At 42.0% G+C, this 20,843-nt stretch overlaps 1 protein-coding gene across 12 annotated transcripts; it reads left to right on the forward strand.

Annotated features, from left to right (window-relative positions):
- Nucleotides 1-1,171: 1,171 nt before the first annotated feature.
- LOC100272642 (uncharacterized) lies at nucleotides 1,172-18,070 on the forward strand. 12 transcript variants are annotated; one of them, XR_004849929.1, is made up of 9 exons: nucleotides 1,172-1,715; nucleotides 2,457-2,571; nucleotides 8,772-8,880; nucleotides 8,968-9,045; nucleotides 11,845-12,036; nucleotides 15,810-15,995; nucleotides 17,085-17,257; nucleotides 17,482-17,582; nucleotides 17,691-18,066. XR_004849929.1 is itself a non-coding variant. In NM_001352563.1 (7 exons), coding segments are annotated over exons 1-7 (921 nt in total). In that variant the 5' UTR covers nucleotides 1,215-1,462; the 3' UTR covers nucleotides 17,483-18,046. The 12 variants fall into 12 exon arrangements, 1 of the variants encoding a protein (NP_001339492.1); XR_004849930.1 differs by having other exon boundaries at nucleotides 17,731-18,066; XR_002748521.2 differs by having other exon boundaries at nucleotides 17,482-18,070.
- Nucleotides 18,071-20,843: the final 2,773 nt, after the last annotated feature.

Raw genomic sequence — 20,843 nt, forward strand, 5'->3', positions numbered from 1 at the left:
TATCTTTTACTTGAGATGTAATATAACTTAGGGATAAATATGTCATTTTACATGCTAGAACAGAAAATACATTCAAGGCTTCTCTAGACTACATGAATTTTGAAGGAATTATGAAGGGATACTATTGGTGAACGAAAGTTTCCTACCCTATGGTTTGGCTGATATGATGCACCACTAATATTCCGTAGAATTTAATCCTTTATATGTTGATGCCATAGGATTTCTTACATCCACTCATAGCTCTTAGAAAAAATCCTACACATGAAGTACGAGAAGTGGAATGATAATACTAGCAACTAATGATCCATTGTGGCTTGTTCTACGTAATCTAAAAAGGAGAGGAAACACGTGCAAAGCACACATTTAGTGTTGTCTTTATTCAATATATTGACATTCATGCAAAAAAAAACCTTCTCTTTTTTCCTTTGCCCTAACCAAACAATCTTCCACTCAATATTACTACGTTTTATAATCTTCTGTTTTACATATGCATCTATATACTATTCCCACTTGTCCCCATTACTATATTTTCAACTCTATTTCAAAGGAGCCCTCAAAAAAAAAAATAGAACTGTCAAACACTTAAAGTTTATTTAGAAGGGGATTGAGGGCCCCTCCCTTCCAAACAAGCCATATAGGTAGTGTTTGGTTCTAGAACCAATTGAGATGAAGCGGCTCCATGCTAGAGAGTGATTTTTGTCCAGAAGATTTTGGAGAGTCAGATAGTTCAATACTTTGCATATTTCCTTTTTACAACCACTTTATTATATACAGAATCAATCCAAACAACAAAATTTAAGAGTGGACCATCTTTATCCCATCATATTATAGAACCAAACACTACTACCTTAGTTTTTTAGGCATTATTGTGGACACCAGCTTCTTAAAAGATCATGTCTTTTTCACATAAACGATTTTAAAATGAATCCAAACGGATCTCCCACCCTGAAAAGCACCCTCTTGCCTTTCTTTCCTTTCTTTCATACAAGAACTACTCATACCAAGGACTAAATCACCAATAACATGTTTATTTGGCTTTAATCTATACTAATTTCTACTATTTCTACAATGTTTTATGTCTATATAAATTATTATAACTACAACAGCCGACTTTAATACGAATAGAAGAGTCTTTAAATCAAAAAAGAGAAAGCCAGATAAAAAACATCTTTAAACCAAACAAAAAAAGAGAAAGCCAGATAAAAAAAAATAACAAGAGCGAGGAAAACGAAAATTAAAAAGAAAGGCTCCCCCTTCCACGAACAAACACTTGCACCTCCTCGTCCCCACCTCCGTCCTCGTCGATCCCATCCACCCCCAGCGCTCCTCCTCGCCGGCGGGCTTGCTGGGTCTCGCGATCGTCCTCCTCCTCGGCTGTGCCTTCTGGGGCGGCGGCGGCAGGAATTAGGTAAGTGGAGGCAAGGGAAGGGGAGGTTTGAGGTAGAGCGGAGCCGCAGCGGCGATGCCGTCGCACGCGGATCTGGACCACCAGATCTCGCAGCTGCGGGATTGCAAGTTCCTGCCGGAGGTGGAGGTCAAGACGCTATGCGAGAAGGCAAAGGCGATCCTCATGGAGGAGTGGAACGTACAGCCCGTGCGCTGCCCCGTCACTGTGTGCGGCGACATCCACGGCCAGTTCTACGACCTCATCGAGCTCTTCCGCATCGGCGGCGATGCGCCAGACACCAACTACCTCTTTATGGGCGATTACGTCGGTCAGTCTCTCCCGCATACCCTAGTCCCTCGCGACTAGTTCTTGGTTGCAGTCGATCCGTTGATTTGCGTGGTGGTTCGATCTGGTTTTCTGGATACTGTTATAGTTAGGAGTATTGATTTTCAATAGATCGTGGTTGTGAACTTAGGTGCTCAAGCTGATTGTGGCTCAGTCGACGGTGTTATTGATGCTAAACGGACTGTTCAAGCTGATGATGGCTTCCTCACTGTTGCTTCTCGGATCTCAAAGATTCTTTCGGGCATTATCACGTGACAGATTAGTCTATTTGGTATCTGTTAAGTGACTTAAAACTTCTGCAGATTAGAAGTAATTATTGAATGTTTGTAGTTACACTACCCTATTGATCGCACTGATTGTACATGTAAAGCATTCTTGAAAAACTATGATGAATTTACAAGTAAGAGCCTTGTCTGCAAAACATGCTTGTTAGTTGTTACATGTGCAATTTCTATGGACCTAGCATATGGGCATACACACAAACAGGACGTGGTTCAATTAAAATAACTTTCCTGCACTTTTTGATGTGTTGTGTCCTAGTGGCTAGTGCTGTGCAATATAAGGCGTTGCAATAATACATGTGTTTCAGGAAATGCTATGTTTCCACTTAACTTGTCAAGGTACTAGGGAAGCTTCATGTCTTTATATTTATACTTGCTATTGCTTTTGATAGTTTTATTTGTTTCCATACCACAGTTGAGTTGACTACGGATTTTTTCTGCAGACCGTGGCTACTACTCTGTGGAGACTGTGTCGTTGTTAGTGGCTCTAAAAGTACGTTATAGAGACAGAATCACAATATTGAGAGGAAATCATGAGAGCAGACAAATAACTCAAGTGTGAGTTCCTACTCCTTTAGCTGAACTCTACAGCATTACATAATTACTAATTTCAGTATAAGATTTTTTTCTATTGCAGTCACTGAAAACACGAGGGCATTATTAAGTAATTTTCCCTTGAATTATTACTACCTCCATCCAAATTGTTAGACGTTCTGGCTTTTCTAGATACATTGTTTTTTACTATGTATATCGACATAGTGTGTATCTAAGTGCATTGCAAAAACTATGTATCTAGAAAAGTCAAAATGTCTTGCAATTTGGAATGGAGGGAGTAGGTTTGAAATGGGTTTCCTGGACACTGAGTCCGTACTAATTAATTCTGCGATGGACGTAAAACTTCAAAAATTATACTGACAATTGAATTAGGGAATTCATTCTCTGTTTCCCAATAAAGCATTTCAGTCTTGTTTACTTCATATTTCATTACGATGCGTGTCTAAGATAAACTACACATTGATTCCATGTTCAAGCCTTCAAAGGCATCATACATAATAATTGGACTACATATGTGATCATGTAACTGCTGTAAAATCAAATCGAAATTTTGTATTATTTTCTTGACTCTTTGAGCATCTTATTGGTTGTGTTATAGTAGCAAGGGTCTAATGAGCTCCATAACCTAGTTTCAGCTTCAAAAAGTCAAGCTGATACTGAAGTTGGGTACACAAGCTTCTTTCTCTCTATCTTGATTCTTGAGAATTTGATTCTAACATAACTTCCACTCTACCTCTATCCACATTTTAGATGAGTGGATGTTAATTTGAGATGAAAGTTTTCTAGACATTGGCGGTGAACCTGCAGCTGCAAATCACTGGGTCTGGTTTCCTAATTATAGGATATTTGTTATGACCGGCCTGGTCTACCAGAAGGCGATTAGACCCACCAGAGTAGGGACAGGAGATCAGTGGCAAGAAGCTCAAAGTTGCAATCGGGCTTGGCTAGAAAGATGAAATGGCCATCGATGAACAGAATGATCAAACATTGCACTTTCTGTGGCACCATCTTTCACTTTCACCTACACTCAAGAATGGGTATAAGATAGACAGGAAGATGAACAACCTCTATAATGTATTGTAACTTTTTAAGAGGTTAAAATACACAATTTTTCTCTAAACATAACCAGACTGGACTTGTCTTAGATATGTTGATTTTAAAACCGTGGCGAAATATAATGCAACATTATACCGGATTTGCAACAAATTATCTTTTTGTGGTAAGATGATCACGAGTGATGAAAAGATTTAGAAAATTTTCTCTACCTTCCACCTACCATTATTCAAACTGCCCGTAATTATCGACAAGACACATACAATTAGTATAGTGACCTTATCGATATGATGCAAGTAAACGAGACATTAGATAACACATTTAAGACATACTTTAATGCTTATCCAAATGGAAACAACATTAATAGTGAAGTCAATGCTGTCTCGTACAAGTTAAGAAATCCTATCTAAAAAGAAGAGGGGCAAACATAGTATTGGCAAGTGAATGAAACAACACACAATTGATCTCACTAATGCTCACGAAAAGAAAACAAGGAAAGAAAAGTCACGATACAAGCTATATGGACTGTAAGACCAAACATGCTACAAATTTGGTGTGTTGGGATACTGGTTCAGTATATAACAATCATAAAAGAATGTTATGTAAACATACAAAACAAATAAATGCACAAGCAGGAACCTGAGTCTCATTTCGCCAGATGCTTAAGGGGTAGGGTCTTCTTTCATGTCTTCATCGTTGGTTGCTATGGCAAAGTGTGTCTCGGTTTTTTGCTTATGCATTATTCCTTTGTATATTTTTATGACATGTTTTGATGACTGATATATCTTTAACCAATGTCCCCACACGCTATATTTGTATCATGTTTGGTTTTGCAATCCATATGACTTGTGCCGTGACTTATCTTTGCTTGTTTTTCTTTTCGTGAATATTAGTGGGATCAACTGTGGCTTATTTCTTTCCGTTGCCAGCACCATGTCTGCCCCCTTTCTTTAGATAGGGTTTATCTTTTACGAGGCAACATTGACTTCAATACCAATTTCCTTTTCATTTGGATAAACATTGAAGTTTGTCTCCAATGCGTTATTTTGGGGCTGTTTGGTTCGTGGCTAAATGTGCCACACTTTGCCTAAGGTTAGTCGTTCGAATAGAAGAACTAACCTTAGGCAGAAAAGTTAGGCAAAGTGTGGCAAGTTAGGCTTCAAACCAAACATGCCCTTTGTGTCTTGTTTACTTGCATCATATTGATAAGGTCACTATACTAATTTTATGCGTCTTGTCGATAGTTGCGGATAGTTTGAATGACACTTGGGTGAAAGATAGACACGATTTTTTCAATCTTTTATTTATCCGTAATTACATTACCACAAAGATATTTTTTTTTGCAAATTTGGTGGAATGTTGCATTATATTCTGCCACAGTTTTGAAGCCAACATATATAAGTCGATTACAGTCTTGCTGTGCTTGGGGCAAGACTATGCATTTTAATCTTTTAAAAACGTTGTCGCAATGTGTTTCAGAGGTTGTTCGTCTTCCTATCTGCCATGCATTTATTCTTGAGTGTAAGTGAGACGTACTGCCGCAGAAAGTGCACTGATTGATCTTTTTGTGATCATTCTGCTTATCGATGAACACTTCATCTTTCTGGCTAAGCCCAATTTCAGCTTTGAGCTTCTTGCCCTCGAGCACAATCTGTACATTAGATGCCCACATGAGGTAGTTTTGACCATATGGTGTCAATACCCAAATTCACGGCTCACAATACTGGCCATCTATATATGATAAATTGCATAATTAGATTACTTGTAACCATTTTAGAGAATGAAATAAATAATGTCAAGAATTTAAATGATTTGAATAAATGATGTAACATACAGATTTAAATGCATAAGTAGGTAAACTTGTAGTGTTTAACTTCATGTTATTCATAAATAATTTTCTATAGGGAAAACAATAGAAAACAATATTTCATGGTGCATTAGACTTGCAAATTTTGGCCCAAAGAGGCCCATTTGGCCATTCTAAAGTGTTTTAGGGTTTCTCAACCCTTCATCCCTTTTTATTTTTGTCTTTACCTTTTTTTTTCTTTCTCCCTCCCTCTTCTGTTTGATGGGCTGGGGCGGCGACGCTTGCTCGCCTGTGACGTCCCAGGAAAAGCGGGTAAGAGGACTTGCCGCAACCGATCGCAAGAATGGGAGCTAGACGAGACCTGTCACCGAAAAGGAACATATGAAGAAAAACATTTCAGACCTAAACCTTCGTGTAGAAGAAACCGCCAACCCAAACATGTGCGCACACAAAGGCGATGAAAGACTAAAGGAACTTGCTCCCGCAACAAGAAGTAGCAGGGAAACACAAGAAGAAATGCAGGAAGCATCCCATGATGAAATGTCCATAAACTATGTATTAACTGGAGGATGCATGAATAGAGCAACAACCAACATGAACATATATTTCGCTAAGAAAGTTGCTTAGATCATCGATCATGACTCTGAACCAGTATCTCTCGCAGAGTGTAAGAAAAGACTAGATTGGGAAGAATGGAAAAGGCAATCACCGTGGAATTATTTTCTCTAGGCAAAAGAGAAGTGCTTGGGTCTGTAAGCCGCACACCACCCCAAATACACACTGTAGGTTTCACTCAATGTCCTGGAGTTGATTATGAAGAAACCTACTCTTCGGTCATGAGAGGAATTATCTTTAGATATTTGATCTTATTGGCAGTGAACTTAAATTTTAAAATGAAACTAATGGATGTTGTGATTGTGACGACTTATCTCTATGGAAACTTTGATACATACATCTATATGAAAATACCAGAAGGTATCCCAGTCTCAAATCGAGATGAGAACACTAGAGCATTATACAATGTTAAACTTAAGAAATCACTATATGGACTGAAACAATCAGGAAGAATGTGGTATAATCGATTGAGTGACTTTCTAAGCAAGAAAGGCTACACAAACAACGAGGGTTGTCCATGTGTCTTGGGCCCTATTTGTTTCAACTTTTTTCAGCTTCTGGCCACCAGGAGCTGCTGCAGACTGCCAAACGCCTAGTTTTTCAGTCCGCTTCTATAAAAATCACTTCATAATAAAATTGACCGAGCCGTTGCGATAGTAGGAAACCGTCACTTTCTACATCCTAATCCCTATGGACTCTTTTATATTCCTCTGCACGTGATCTCCATAATACTCAGATTCTCTCCGCATCCAGATTCTCCATACAACCAGATTCTCAGAAAAGCTCCTCGGAAAAAAGCTGAACCAAACATGCCCTTTATACAGTGATCCCCAGATGGATTCTGTGTTATATCGGCATATGTTGATGACTTGAACATCATAGGAACACATGAAATTGAAGAAGCAAGCTCATACTTGAAGTCTGAATTTGAGATGAAAGATTTGGGTAAAATCAAATTTTGTTTAGGCTTGCAACTTGAACATTTTGAAGGAGGCATATTAATCCACTAATTAACCTACACTCCAAAAGTGTTAGAAAGATTTGCTTTTGAGATGGCATACCCTGCCAAAATCCCTATGATCTGAAGATCGTTACATGTAGACCAAGACCCATACCGACCTAAGGAAGAGGGGAAGTTCTTGGAGCTGCATATCCGTACCTAAGCGCAATTGGTGTGCTAATGTATCTAGCAAATAGCACGAGACTAGACATTGCATTTGCTGTGAACCTGCTAGCAAGATATAGTGCAGAACCCACCAAAAGACATTGGAAAGTGATCAAGGACATCTTCCTTTACCTCGAAAGAAGCAAGGATCTTGATTCGTTATATCGTAAAAATCAAGATCTGAACCTTGTCGGTTACGCTGATGCTGGATACCTGTTTGATCCACATTCAGGCAAATCCTAAACTTGATATGTATTTCTTTGTGGAGGAATTGCAATTTCATGGAAGTCAATGAAACAGACTTTGGTCTCGGACTTCAACGAACCACTCATAGGCTGGGGATCTCCAACCTTCAGAACCTAAATTGTGCTGTCCGACTAAGATGGCTTTGGCTGTACAAAACTGATCCCTGATCGCCCCTGTCCAAGAGAAGAACAGTACGGAAGGCACTATCCAACCATGGGTGGATTGGTGACTTAAGCGGAAATTTAACCATTGTGGGTCTGCTACAATACCTCAATTATGGGATCTACTGGAAGGATACCACCTACAGCCTGAGGTTGATGATACCCACTTGTGGCGTTTCTCCTCTTCCGGAAAGTATTCTGCAAGGTTAGTGTATGAGTTGATGTTTCAAGGGTCAATCTCATTCAGACCATATGAAAGGATTTGGAAATCCTGGGCACCAGTCAAATGCTGTTTTTCATGTGGTTGGTGGCACATTTGTTGGACGGCTGATAGGCTAGGTTGAAGAGGCCTTGCCCCATCCTGATCACTGCCGTTGCAAACAGATGGAGGAGACAATCAACTACCTACTTTGTGGCTGCTCTTTTGCTTGGAGCCTGGCCGATTTGGAAGATGCTCGATCGTTGCATCTTTGATGGCAACCCCCCTAGAGTTTACGAGGCCCTGTCCCTTGCTGTTGAAGAGCTGCGAGATTGGAGCCTTGTCGGGGCTAAAGGAGTTACCCAACTCCTTGCCCTGCTGCTAGATGGGTTTTAGCACCCTGCTCTAATTGTGGTCGGGTCGAGTTGTTTGGGTGTTAACAGGTGATCCTATAAACTATGGTGTAGCGTAGTGGGCAGTGCGTGGGTGTTGTAAGGATTCTTATCCCTTGTTTTTCTTAATACAAAGATACATAGCTCTCCTGCTTGTTCGAGAAAAAGTTGCATAATATTTTGGTTAGTTTATTTAACAATTATTTGATATTAGTTTGTCAACCTCTTTATGGAAGGTGAGTGTCTCAGCACGTCTTATAGTAGACACAATCTAGTTTCACTTTGGAATGTTTAATGGACTAATCAGGTATCGATGCGCGGAAATGATGTTTTGGGTCATGGCATCACATGCTTTACTACTGTAACCATTATTACTTCAGTGTATAAAGCAGACAGAACTCTGAAGTTTACTTACAAATTACAATTAACTTCAGCACACCACACTTTTGCCATGAGGCATACATTGGTTCAGCTGTTTTATTGCATTGACGTACATTATGAAACACAACTGTACAAACGCACCCAAAGTGCTAGGGTGCTTTTTACATCAAATGTTTGGCTACAGGTATGGCTTCTATGATGAATGCTTGCGGAAATATGGAAATGCAAATGTGTGGAAGTACTTTACAGACTTGTTTGATTATTTGCCTCTCACAGCTCTTATAGAAAACCAGGTTTGTTCTCTGGTTATGTTACATTGGTATGAACTTGTGATTCTGTTTTGCCTATACCTGACAAAAGATGAAAATTCCATTTTGCAGATCTTCTGCCTACATGGTGGTCTCTCTCCATCACTGGATACATTGGATAATATCCGCGCCCTTGATCGCATACAAGAGGTTGGCAGCAATTTTTTCATTTCAGTGATCTAGAAGTTACTAATTATGGATAATTATAAACATCAAACATTTTGAACTGTAGACTATTCTGTGCACACATCTTGTGAATCGGGGTTTAAGGGTCCCGTTTCTGAGATATCTATGTTGATCGCTGAAGTCTGCATAGACATAACAGGTCTGGTTGTCAAGACATGCATTGTTCTGTTTATTAAATATATCTGAGATATCCATGTTGATCGCTGAGGTCTGCACTGGTTGTCAAGACATACATAGTTCCGTTTATTAAATATATCTGTTAGGTAGGTTAGTAAGGAAGGAGAGTGCAGGCGGAATCCCCATACATCTTTTTGGTTAACTTGGGAGATTGAACCTTTTGTTTCACATCTCATGGACCAGAATACGTTCTTTGGTTCTTGTCTAATTGTGAGATGAACCTTAGAAACTACAAGTGATTTCAGAATTATCTGTTCACCATGTTGCAGTTGTGTGGTTTCCTATTCTGACCAGGTGATACTCTGCGAGGAAAAACAGAAGCGATTGCATCTTTTTTCCAACTTTGCTTGATACTTTACTTTGTAGCTTAGTTGCATTGAGAAAGAGATTTAAAGGATGTTTGATTGCCTGGCTTAGATTTTGGACCAGCTAGGGATAGCCAGGCAGTAGAGAAGAGGACAAGAGGGGACTTTGTTCGATTGCATCACCGTAGAAGCCTACGATATTTCAGCTATTCAGTTTCTTGACACTGATTGTTCTTAAATGTTTTACAAGTGATATCTTGTCATGGACCTTCGGTCCATGGGGATAGCTGTCTTCTCCGGCGAGGTTATACCCCTCTGCCGCAGGCTTGGTTCTAGGGTAGCAGCCCTACGCGCTTGAGAGGGTCATTGCAAGGGAGAGAGATTGGTTTGATAATGATCTTGCTTGATTTATTCCCTGCTGCCATGCGGCTTATAAATAGCCCTATAGCTAACCAACTTCTCCTACAAACTCTCAACTAACTCCTACTTTCTTGGACTTATCTACTGCTAACCAACTCTCCACAATTCTCTCATCTCAATCTTATTCTCTAGCCTTATCCCAGCTCATCTCAATCTTATTCTCTAGCCTTATCCCAGCCTGGCTGTTGCCTCTCGCTCCCTATGATGCCCATGACATCTCCCCCTCCCTTGAGGACCAGCTCGTCCTCGAGTTGCCATAGACTTACCTGACACGACTTAAGGTTAAGCCTTTTACATCTCGGCTTACCTTTATTATTTAAGACGAAAATACAAAATAATTGTGGAACTAAAATATAAATTTGAACTCCAGCTATGTCCTCCTGTCCTCCTGGATCCCAAGGAAAGAGCTGAACTGCGGACTTCACGTTGGATGACAGGTGAAGGAGGAACCAGCCCGTTCTTATGTTGGGTCTGTCCAGCACCAAGGCAGTTGCCCGAATGAAGGAGACGACCCTCTTTGGCCGTGCAGGGGGGCTGCATACCCAGATCTCGACTTCTGCAGTGGGTTCAAAAATTATAGACGAGACCTGGTGGTTGGGCGCGCAGGCTGCGAGTTGGTGCAGCGATGAGCTGATCAGCAAGTGCAGCTTCCGCACCGCCCGCCTAACAAGGAAGCCGCGCACTACGGCTTGCAGGCGCACCACGGCCTGCTCATGTGATGACGGCCATGGGGTGGCCCTGGAGGCCACAACAAGGTGCTTCTCCCCACGAAGGGACTGTACCTGGCGGCGTGCCAGGAACCCTCGCGCTGCCGCCTGAAGCCGCACCGCTGCTTGGAGTTCCTTCTCTGTCTTCTCCTTATAGCGGTGGAACATCACAACGAATTGATCCCACTTCTCTTCGAGACGGCCAAAACTCTCTTCGAGCCGAGTGAATGCATCTGGAGTTGGAGAGGGCGGGTGGGAGGGCGTTGCGGCGGCTGGTGGTGGTGAGGGATGGGCGGCTGGTGGTGGTGAGGATAACCTGGAGCTGATACCAGGTGTCATGGACCTTCGGTCCATGGGGATAGCTGTCTTCTCCGGCGAGGTTATACCCCTCTGCCGCAGGCTTGGTTCTAGGGTAGCAGCCCTAGGCGCTTGAGAGGGTCATTGCAAGAGAGAGAGATTGGTTTGATAATGATCTTGCTTGATTTATTCCCTGCTGCCATGTGGCTTATAAATAGCCCTATAGCTAACCAACTTCTCCTACAAACTCTCAACTAACTCCTACTTTCTTGGACTTATCTACTGCTAACCAACTCTCCACAATTCTCTCATCTCAATCTTATTCTCTAGCCTTATCCCAGCTCATCTCAATCTTATTCTCTAGCCTTATCCCAGCCTGGCTGTTGCCTCTCGCTCCCTATGATGCCCATGGGATAAGGCTAGAGAATAAGATTGAGATGAGCTGGGATAAGGCTAGAGAATAAGATTGAGATGAGAGAATTGTGGAGAGTTGGTTAGCAGTAGATAAGTCCAAGAAAGTAGGAGTTAGTTGAGAGTTTGTAGGAGAAGTTGGTTAGCTATAGGGCTATTTATAAGCCGCATGGCAGCAGGGAATAAATCAAGCAAGATCATTATCAAACCAATCTCTCTCTCTTGCAATGACCCTCTCAAGCGCCTAGGGCTGCTACCCTAGAACCAAGCCTGCGGCAGAGGGGTATAACCTCGCCGGAGAAGACAACTATCCCCATGGACCGAAGGTTCATGACTATCTCAAATGGGCTTTAAGTTATAAATGTCATAGTTCTTGTATATAATATTTTCTTGATTATACATTTTCCCTTGATTAATATTTTCTCTATTACTTGAAATGGCTGTAGGTCCCACATGAAGGACCTATGTGTGATCTTTTGTGGTCTGACCCAGATGACCGATGTGGGTGGGGAATTTCACCAAGGGGTGCTGGATACACATTTGGCCAAGATATTGCACAACAATTCAACCATACAAATGGGCTAAGTCTTATTTCAAGGGCACATCAACTTGTAATGGAAGGCTTCAATTGGTGTCAGGTTAGTATCCATCATGCTGGATTCTACCGTTCCTTTTAAAAAATTCGGAGTTCTGTGTATCAAACTGTCATGACATTTTTATTAAGTACATGAACCCATTCATGCAGAAGTTTCTGAGGATTCTAATTATCAACAAGAATTTCTGGTGCTATACATAGGGAACACTGGTCCTAATACAGCAATACTCCATCCATTTGTAATATATGATGTTTTGGATATTAACACAGTCCCTACAATGCATCTTCCACATACTTTTAAAATTAAAATGATATTTTAAAAATTAAGTTATTTTTCATGATAAAATCCAACGGTACAATTTCCACACAATAAATCCAGTTAGTTCAGTTTTATTTGAATGGTGTTCTGCTTTTTCCTAAAATGAAACTTGATGCCCTTACAGAGGGTAAACATTTTATTTTCACCTATTTTTCTCCAACTGTCTATAAGGCTATCTCCAGCATCTCTCCTATCTCTTTCCTTATCACACATCCTTTTTTCAAACTCAACTCTGTAAACAGTGTTATCTAAAAAACAATGTTTTGCACGAGCATATGCATGATCGACTGGACATATCCTAACTGATTAACGTGCAGTCTGGTGCCAGACCATTACAGACCTGGTATTACTTTCCACAGTAGTCAGGAAGCTGCTTCCACCTGACTTTACTAGAGCTGCCTTTGTCATGGAAATGATTCATTGTGTTGGGAGCATAGTCACAATGTTCCCTTGTCGATTGGATCGAGGAATGGGGTCGCGGGTCGACACTTGAAAAAAATGGTACAAGGGGGTATATCTCTATGAGCTATGTTACCCTGACACGGGGATATGGATACGCGATACATCGATACCCCGATACGCCATTTCTCAAAAAACACTGACACAACAATACATAAATATATATTATAAATAAAAATAAATAGCAGGATTATTAGAGATGTGAAAACTACCTTCGCTGCCACTGGCCTCAGTAGATGCAGAAGCAGAAGCATTTGAACTCGCTGGTCGCTGCCATGGGATCTAACAAGACCGGAGTTGTAGCAGTCAACAGATTGAGAAGAAAGAAGTGAATATAAGAACACAAACCTGCATATTGATTTGTGGCAAAGGTGTGCAGGCAGCCGCAAGACACACTGGCGTCGACCTGTGGATCGATGGGCGGCACTGCGACACGGATCAGCAACAACAGCTACAAACCCACAATCTATTGGCGGCGGCTACAGACCCACCAATCATCGGGCGACAACTCCAATCGGCGACTGATGACCACAAATCAACGGCGCCAGCGGCCACGAGCCCACGGCTCGTCGGGCGGTGGCTCCAATCAACGAATGACGGCCACAGACCTCGCTGCGGCGGTTCCAATCGGCGGCTGGCAGGCTGATGGCCACAGACCTTGCTGCGTGCCGGCGACTGGCAGGTTGACGGTCACAGACCTCGCGGCGCGCCGACAGCTGCTCCTATCGGCGACTGACGAGTGAAGGCGGCGGCGGCCACAGACCGGCGAACTGCAGCGGAGGTGGCCACAGACTAGCGAACTGCGGCGGAGGCGGCCACAGACCAGCGAATTGCGACGGCTGGGGACGCGCAAGAGGAGGCAGAGAGGCGGCTTTGGGCAGTGGCTGTGCGATACAGGAGCACGAGTGTATACTACGAACTAGGGTTGGGACGTATCTCAGGTATCGGAGAGGTATCCCTGGAGTATCCGTATTTTTATTTATTTAAATCTGCAGAAATATCCGATATGTATCCGGAAGTATCCGAGGGGTATCCGTATCCGATATGGTATCCGACACCGGTACATGAGTTTTGTGAAGTATCTGCGCATCATAGTCTATGAGACATGAATCGTGAATTTGGTATGTGAACCCGAGTCTAATGGGCCGAGGGTCATGTTCCAAAATCCCAAGGACCCTATGTGCTATGCCCGCGTCCTAGCCTAATACCAGCTTAACACAACATAACACCAGCCCAATACCAACCCATTATAGCAATGAAACCCATAGAGCTCACGAGGCAGAAGCGCTGCCACCCATCTAAGGCCTATGTAACCTGCAGGCGGAGCGCCAATGTAGGAAGCCATAGCGCCACCTCTTGCTGGCCACGGGAGGATTCCCATCCTCACCACCATACACATCGCCTTGCCATCATCTGCGTCGCTTTGCCCTAATCCACGCCGCCCTACCCCAACCTGCTCGATCCTCCTCCGTCACGAATAGCACCGGTCGTCGTTCCCATCTACACCAGTACAACGACTTCCTCGCGTTCAGGATGATGACCCATGGTGACCCCGACCCACAATTTGGGACGATGACCTTGGGTCACGGAACACAACATCGACCCCGTTTCCTGTGGCCTATGGTTGGGAGGGTGTTGACAAGTTTTTGGGGGCATGTGATGCCAACTAGTAGGAGAATCTTTTAAGGTGCCCCTATGTAGAGGAAAGGAGGAACCTTTGATTAGGGCTGGAAAAAAAACTCGAGCTCGACGAGCCGACTTGGGCTCGCGATGGCTCGGTTCGACTCGGAGCATCTCGATGTTTAGAACGAGCCCGAGCCGAGCCGAGCCCGATTTTCTGGCTCGAGAAAAGAGTGAGCCAGCTTGGCTTATTGCGGCTTGCGAGCTGGCTCGTGGCTCGACCCAACAACAATTTGTTACATAAAATTCTAATTAGTATATATTGTTGGTACTAAATAGATGATTAGTTTATGTTTCTTGAGATAACTGTACAAAATTAACCTATTTTCTATATTATATTAGTAATATATTTATTTTACTAATAAAAAAAATAAGTTACTTAAATTGTTTTTGAGATTTTATATTATATTTTGGAGAGTGGCGAAAGGGCCTCTAGTTGAGTTGGTTAGGTGGTCTGAGTAGCACTCCTCAGGTCCTGGGTTCGACTCCCCGTGGGAGCAAATTTCAGGCTGTGGTTAAAAAAATCCCCTCGTATGTCCCACGCCAAAGCACAGGTCTAAGGCTCAGCCCCGGTCGCAGTTGTTCTCACATGGGCTTCGATGCCGCTGTGTATGGGTGGGGCAGGGGTTCGGGGGTTTTCTCGACCTGTGTGAGAATGTCTTCTTCTTAATACAATGCCCGGGGGCTGTCTTACCCCCCGCAGGTCGAGTTTTTTTTTATTTTGGAGAGTGATTTCATGTTTATGCTCAGGCTCGTTGGCTCGGCGAGCCAACTTTTTAGGCTCGCCAGAAAAGCGAGCCGGGCTTGGCTCGTTACTTGATTCAGAAGTTGGATTCAACTCGAGGGCCCTGCAGTGCTGTTGGGGACCAAGGTTCCACAACAGCTCTCCAAGTATTCCTGTCCTGTGCCCATGTCTTAAGTTCAGGGTTCCACTGACTTCTACCTTTAGCGAAGATGACTCCTATGGCTTGCTCTGTCTTCCCTATGGGAGCAGACCTACCCTGTCCTATGGCTTGCTCTGCCTTCCCTGTGGTGACCTCTGCTGTTCTTGCTAGGAGGAGTCAAAACTCTGCTTGCAGTTGTAGAGATGAGAATTCATGAGATGCAGGCACATTATTGGCTGCTTGAGATTCTGGGCTGATGCACATCAGCAGAGGCTGGGCTAGCCGCTGAGGTGGGTGCCACTAGTAGATTCCCATGGGTAGCTGGCTGCTGCGTGGGCCAGTTTTTAGCAGAGCTCCAAGAGCAACTTCCAGACTGAATCACTGAATTCATGAGAAGCTGTGCCAAACAGTTTTTTTTTTACTGTGAAGTGATTATTTGCTGATTTATTGAAGTGATTTTCTGAAATGAACCAGGAGACTGGGAAAACAATTCTTGTGATTCACTCCGCACACAGAATTATTAGTAAATCATGGAGAATCAAATAATCACTTTTCACAAGAGAATCAGGTTCCACAGAAAATCTGGAGCGGGAGGGGCTCTACCAAACTGGCCCTTAAATCACTTTCATCTTCTCCATCTCCAACTCCAAAGTGCATAAGGTGGGTTTGACTGGTCCAGTTGCATACTGTGGTAGTAGGAACATCAACTCTTCGCATGTGATATGGTTTACATTAAAAACCAAACAAAGATCGCAATCACCCATTCCAGCTCTGATTACAGTGTCATATGATTCCATTCCAACTCTGACTTAACATCACCAAACACCATCGTAGCGCTAAAGTTTTAGCAGTTGGATTGCATTGTTTCTAAGCATACTAGCATAATTTATTCACTAACAGAGGACAAAATTATTCTATGAAAGAGAAGATTGCTGAAGTGTTCATTTATGAGAATAAGTGTTGCAAAAATGCGAATGCTGTGTTGGATTTGTGGAGTATTGAGTTCGAAACGATGATATACATGATAGGTTAGGGTAGCACAAATTTAAGAAAAGCTTGTCCAATACTGGTTGAGATGTTTTGGGTATGTCCAACTGAGACCTCTAGAGGACTAGTGCATAGTGGGATAATAAGACGCAAGGAAGGCTGAAGTTGATATGGAAAGAGACAATAAAAGGAAAGAGGATGGAATATACCCAAACATTAAGCGTGAACCTTGACTTATGGCTTTTGTTTGGTTTAACTCTACCTATCCAAAACCTATCCAAACTTGTTTGGGATTAAAAGGCTTTGTTGTCGTTTATTTATGAAAAATATATGAATCACTCTGTTACATCATCTTGCTCAGAAACAATGACATTGCAACAAATGATGATTTATCCATGTAAGTGCTTGTTCGGTTATTTTCAATCCATATGGATTGGAGGAGATTGATACGAATTGGGAGAGATTTTGACTTATTAGGGATTGAAACCCGCTCAATCCCCCTCAATCTATATGGATTGGGGGTAGAACCGAACATGACCTAGAGGGATAAGGTCTTTGGGCAACCAAACCCAAGTTGACTGCATTGCACTAGCCTAGATACAGGCTAAATCCAAGCAGACTCGTAGCACATCTGTTTTCTCTTACCTATTATAGTATTATGTGAGTTGTGCGTTTCTCCATCCATCGCAGGCCTTGGCAAACCACTGCTTATTACATGGAATAGAATCTTGAGTCTTTTTTTTTGCTGGTTGCGTGATGCAGGATAAGAACGTTGTGACAGTGTTCAGCGCGCCTAACTACTGCTACCGATGCGGAAACATGGCTGCCATCCTCGAAATTGGCGAGAACATGGATCAGAACTTCCTCCAATTCGACCCAGCTCCGAGGCAAATTGAGCCGGACATGACGCGCAAGACACCAGACTACTTTTTGTAGTAAGCATGTTGGCTTCTTTTAACTTCTCTACCGCAGCGTCTGCCGTCTGCCTGTAGATCTTCAAAAATGTGTTCCCTCTAGCCGCTCTGTAGCACCTCTCATTCTTTGGTGTTGAGATTTTTTTCTCCTCTTGTACCCCCATTCTGTATGATTCTGAGATAGCAGAGAAGAGAAGCTGCAATAGAATTGTCCCAAAATATATTCTGCTTTTGTTTTTTTTCAGGAAAAAACAGGTGTGGCTAAAAAAAAAAGAGAAGAGACGAGGGGAAGATGCAGGAAATGGACCCGATGTTCTGTTGTGTCTGTATTGTGATGCCTTGCTAGGTGAGATTTTTCGTTTCTGTTTTGACTCAACCTGGTCGTTCAACCTACGTCGGCTCATCGTCGAACGTTGCCCAGGCTGTTAAAGATGATTTCACTTTTTATGTGTAGACATCGTTGTACACTAGGCTTTTGCAATGCTTTCATATAGGACATCACTGTATAAGGTCAGTCACCATGCCGCGCCCATGCCAACCGGTGCTAATGCCATGCTGGATCTGGATGAGTAAGCCTGCTTTGGCATAGAGTTCAGCACGCCGATGAGGACGTGGGAGGCGAAGGACCGTGACGTTTGAAAGGGAGATGGACGAGATTAAAAAGATCGTAACTTCTAAGAGGTGAATTATGAAAGTTAGAACTCTTTCTAAGTTTTGGTAGACTGTTTGTTGTTTTGGTTATTAATGACAACATAAGATTATTTTAACTAATGTATGTTTTGTAGAGATAATTTAAGTCAGGTTAATAATAATAACGATTGTTTAAGCAATCAATGATTTTTATATTACTCAGTATGAAAGTCGTTTCACTTTTCAAGGATAGATGTCGAGATTAAGGATAGGCTAGTTCTAAGTGTAAATTAGTGTACAAAGATTTTAAAACTTTGTTTTTTTTCTTTTCACTATAGTATGAATGGAGGATTGAACTAGTAGCTTGACATAGGTGAATCTAGTAAGTGTAGTCTGCTGCACTAGTTGTCTTTAACTATAGTTAGCTGGATGAGGCTTAACAAGTGCTTAGAACAAACCCCATTCAAAAAGATTTTGACTCTGAAAGTGTTTGGGAGGTTTTAGAGGCATTGGACCTTGATAATCACGGTCGTCGGATCAATGGAGATGGTCTGACGCCTCCACATAGAATGATAGAGAGAGCATGATCATCGTACCTTATGAACATGGTCGTCGAACTATTATGAATGAGTCTAGACAGAGTGTCCTAGCGTGCGTCAGACTAGTTTGACTAGGGTTGTCGGATCATACGGTGCAATTCATCCAAGCTTCTTTCTATAAGCGCGTCGAACCATACGATGTATGTGGAATACTCTAACAACTATGTTTGACACATGAAGGACACAATGACTGTTGTGTCTCGTTGGATCTAGGAGAATGGTCCAATGTCCGGTCGTCGGGTGGTCTGACAACTACAAATTTTGCCTAGAGTTATTATAATGACTAGTTGGTAGCTTAGAGGCTATAAATACACCCCAATTCATCCATTCTAGCCATTCTAACAGCTGAAGAAACCTATTTGAGTGTGAGCAAGAGACTTTGCCTAGTGAGAGACTATAGTTGATAATCACTTGATTAGCAGTCTCATTAACACATTGAGAGTAGCTAGTGCGTGCCCATTATTCTCATTAGCCTTGATAAGGTTAAGTGAGAAGTTTGTGCTTGTTACTCTTGATGATTGGCGTCATTTAGATGGTTCGATAGCAATCAGGAGTGCAACGACCATCTAGAGAGCTTGTGGGTGATCTAACTTAAGTTTGTATACGGTTGTGAGCGGTTTACCATGTTGAAGAGACGAAGAACTAGCTCATAGAAAACACTTGGTCCTTGCACAGGCCAAGGGGGTGCGACACTTCTTCGTGGGTGCTTCAACAAGGACTAGTGGAGAGTGTCAACTCTCTGATATCTTATCAAAATATCGAGACATTCTTAATCCTTTCTTTACATTAAACATTTATATTTGAGCAATTATTTTTAATCATTTACATTACTAGCGTTGCAATTATAGCATAGGATTGAAAAGGGCGCAAAACTTTTATTTACACAAATATGCATAAGGGTTGAACTTGATCTTGATTATAAGTTTTAATTTGTGCATATTTTTAGAGAAACCCAATTCACTCTTCCCCTTGAGCATCTTGATCCTTTTAATTGGTATTAGTGCCTTGTGCTTATTAAATTCGACTTTACTGCCTACAGTTAAGATGTTTGGTGGAGATAGACTTTCTCGCGTCTTTGAGGGAGACAAATTGATATGATCTTGATGGTTAGAGGGGGATGAACGGTATATAATTTTTTTTCTAACAAAGGACTATCACTAGAACTAGAGACAATATAGAAACTTATTTCTAGATCTAGTTCTAGCATGTTGCTTGCTTAGTAACAAAATGATAACAATAAGAAAGCTACTAGCAAGAACTAATACCAATATACACAAGTTCATGTAATAATGTAACACAATAAGAAGTAATAACAAGAATGACTTTGAATGTAAACCACATAGGGCAAGAGGTAGACCCAATATATATCTCTGGTTGCTTACCGACAACCTATCGTCCTAGTTCAGACGATTCATATGTTTATTAGTGTAATAAGCCAAGACCCACGTATGGCCCATTGGAATCACTCTAGAATAAATCTCAAACAAGCCACTATTTCACTAAAATTGATCTTTGTAAATCTCACGTAGGAACAAGAGCCCCTTACAATCCATATACGGCACCGAGCAAGAGTCTAAACATAAAAATAAGTTGTTAAGGGGTCTAAACATAATTGTTTTTTGGAAAAAAAGTTCAAAATACAAAAATTCGGTATATTTGCTCTGAGCTAGTCGAGTCGCCGCTCACGGCTCGGGTCTTCGTTCGTGCGTGGGGCACCAAAAACAACGGGCGACGCGCCAAATCTGTTCCTTTCCTGCCATCAATCGCCGTCCCTTTTCTGTCCAGCGTCCACGCAAGGAGGCAGTTGTCCGCACGTCACGCTCGATGGCTGTACATTTTACTGGTACGACTTTGCGAACAACGTAAGCGCTTACGCACGGGTGGATCGTTACATTACGGGCGGCCAGGGCCAACACCACATAGCGGAACTGCCACCCAGCGAGCAGCGAGAGGCTTAAAGGGATCAATATAGATTTTAATGGCATCGGAGAGATTGACTTTAAATTGAACTAACGGCGTTAACTTCAAACTAACGGTAATGACATTTAAAGGATTAAAATTTAAATTTGATGGTATTAAAGGGAAGCTATAAATTCTGATGGTATTGAAGGGATTAGTATAAGTTTGAATGACATTGAAGGGATTTTCTCTAACTTGAACTCGGGCCCAGAAACCAAATACATAGAAAACATCACATTTAATAGAAATTTCATCTATTCGCATCAAAACTTAACATAAATTCAATCCATTAACTAACTAGACATTCAAACCAACATAGAACAAGGCAAATAGGCAACAATATAGTCGTTAAATGTTTTGTAGCCTTAGTTCAATGTTGCCTAATTAAAAACCTTCCTAGGTAAAAAAAACTCACACAT

The sequence above is a fragment of the Zea mays genome, chromosome 6, assembly GCF_902167145.1.
Source record: "Zea mays cultivar B73 chromosome 6, Zm-B73-REFERENCE-NAM-5.0, whole genome shotgun sequence".
Taxonomy (NCBI): domain Eukaryota; kingdom Viridiplantae; phylum Streptophyta; class Magnoliopsida; order Poales; family Poaceae; genus Zea; species Zea mays.

What these genes read in the sequence shown, in the direction of transcription:
- LOC100272642 (NM_001352563.1), top strand. Translation starts at nt 1,463, where the DNA reads ATGCCGTCGCACGCGGATCTGGACCACCAGATCTCGCAGCTGCGGGAT. An exon ending in CAGCTCTTATAGAAAACCAG is followed by an intron (nt 8,881 to 8,967) that starts GTTTGTTCTCTG and finishes TCCATTTTGCAG; the next exon opens with ATCTTCTGCCTACATGGTGG. An exon ending in AAGGCTTCAATTGGTGTCAG is followed by an intron (nt 12,037 to 17,084) that starts GTTAGTATCCAT and finishes TGCGTGATGCAG; the next exon opens with GATAAGAACGTTGTGACAGT.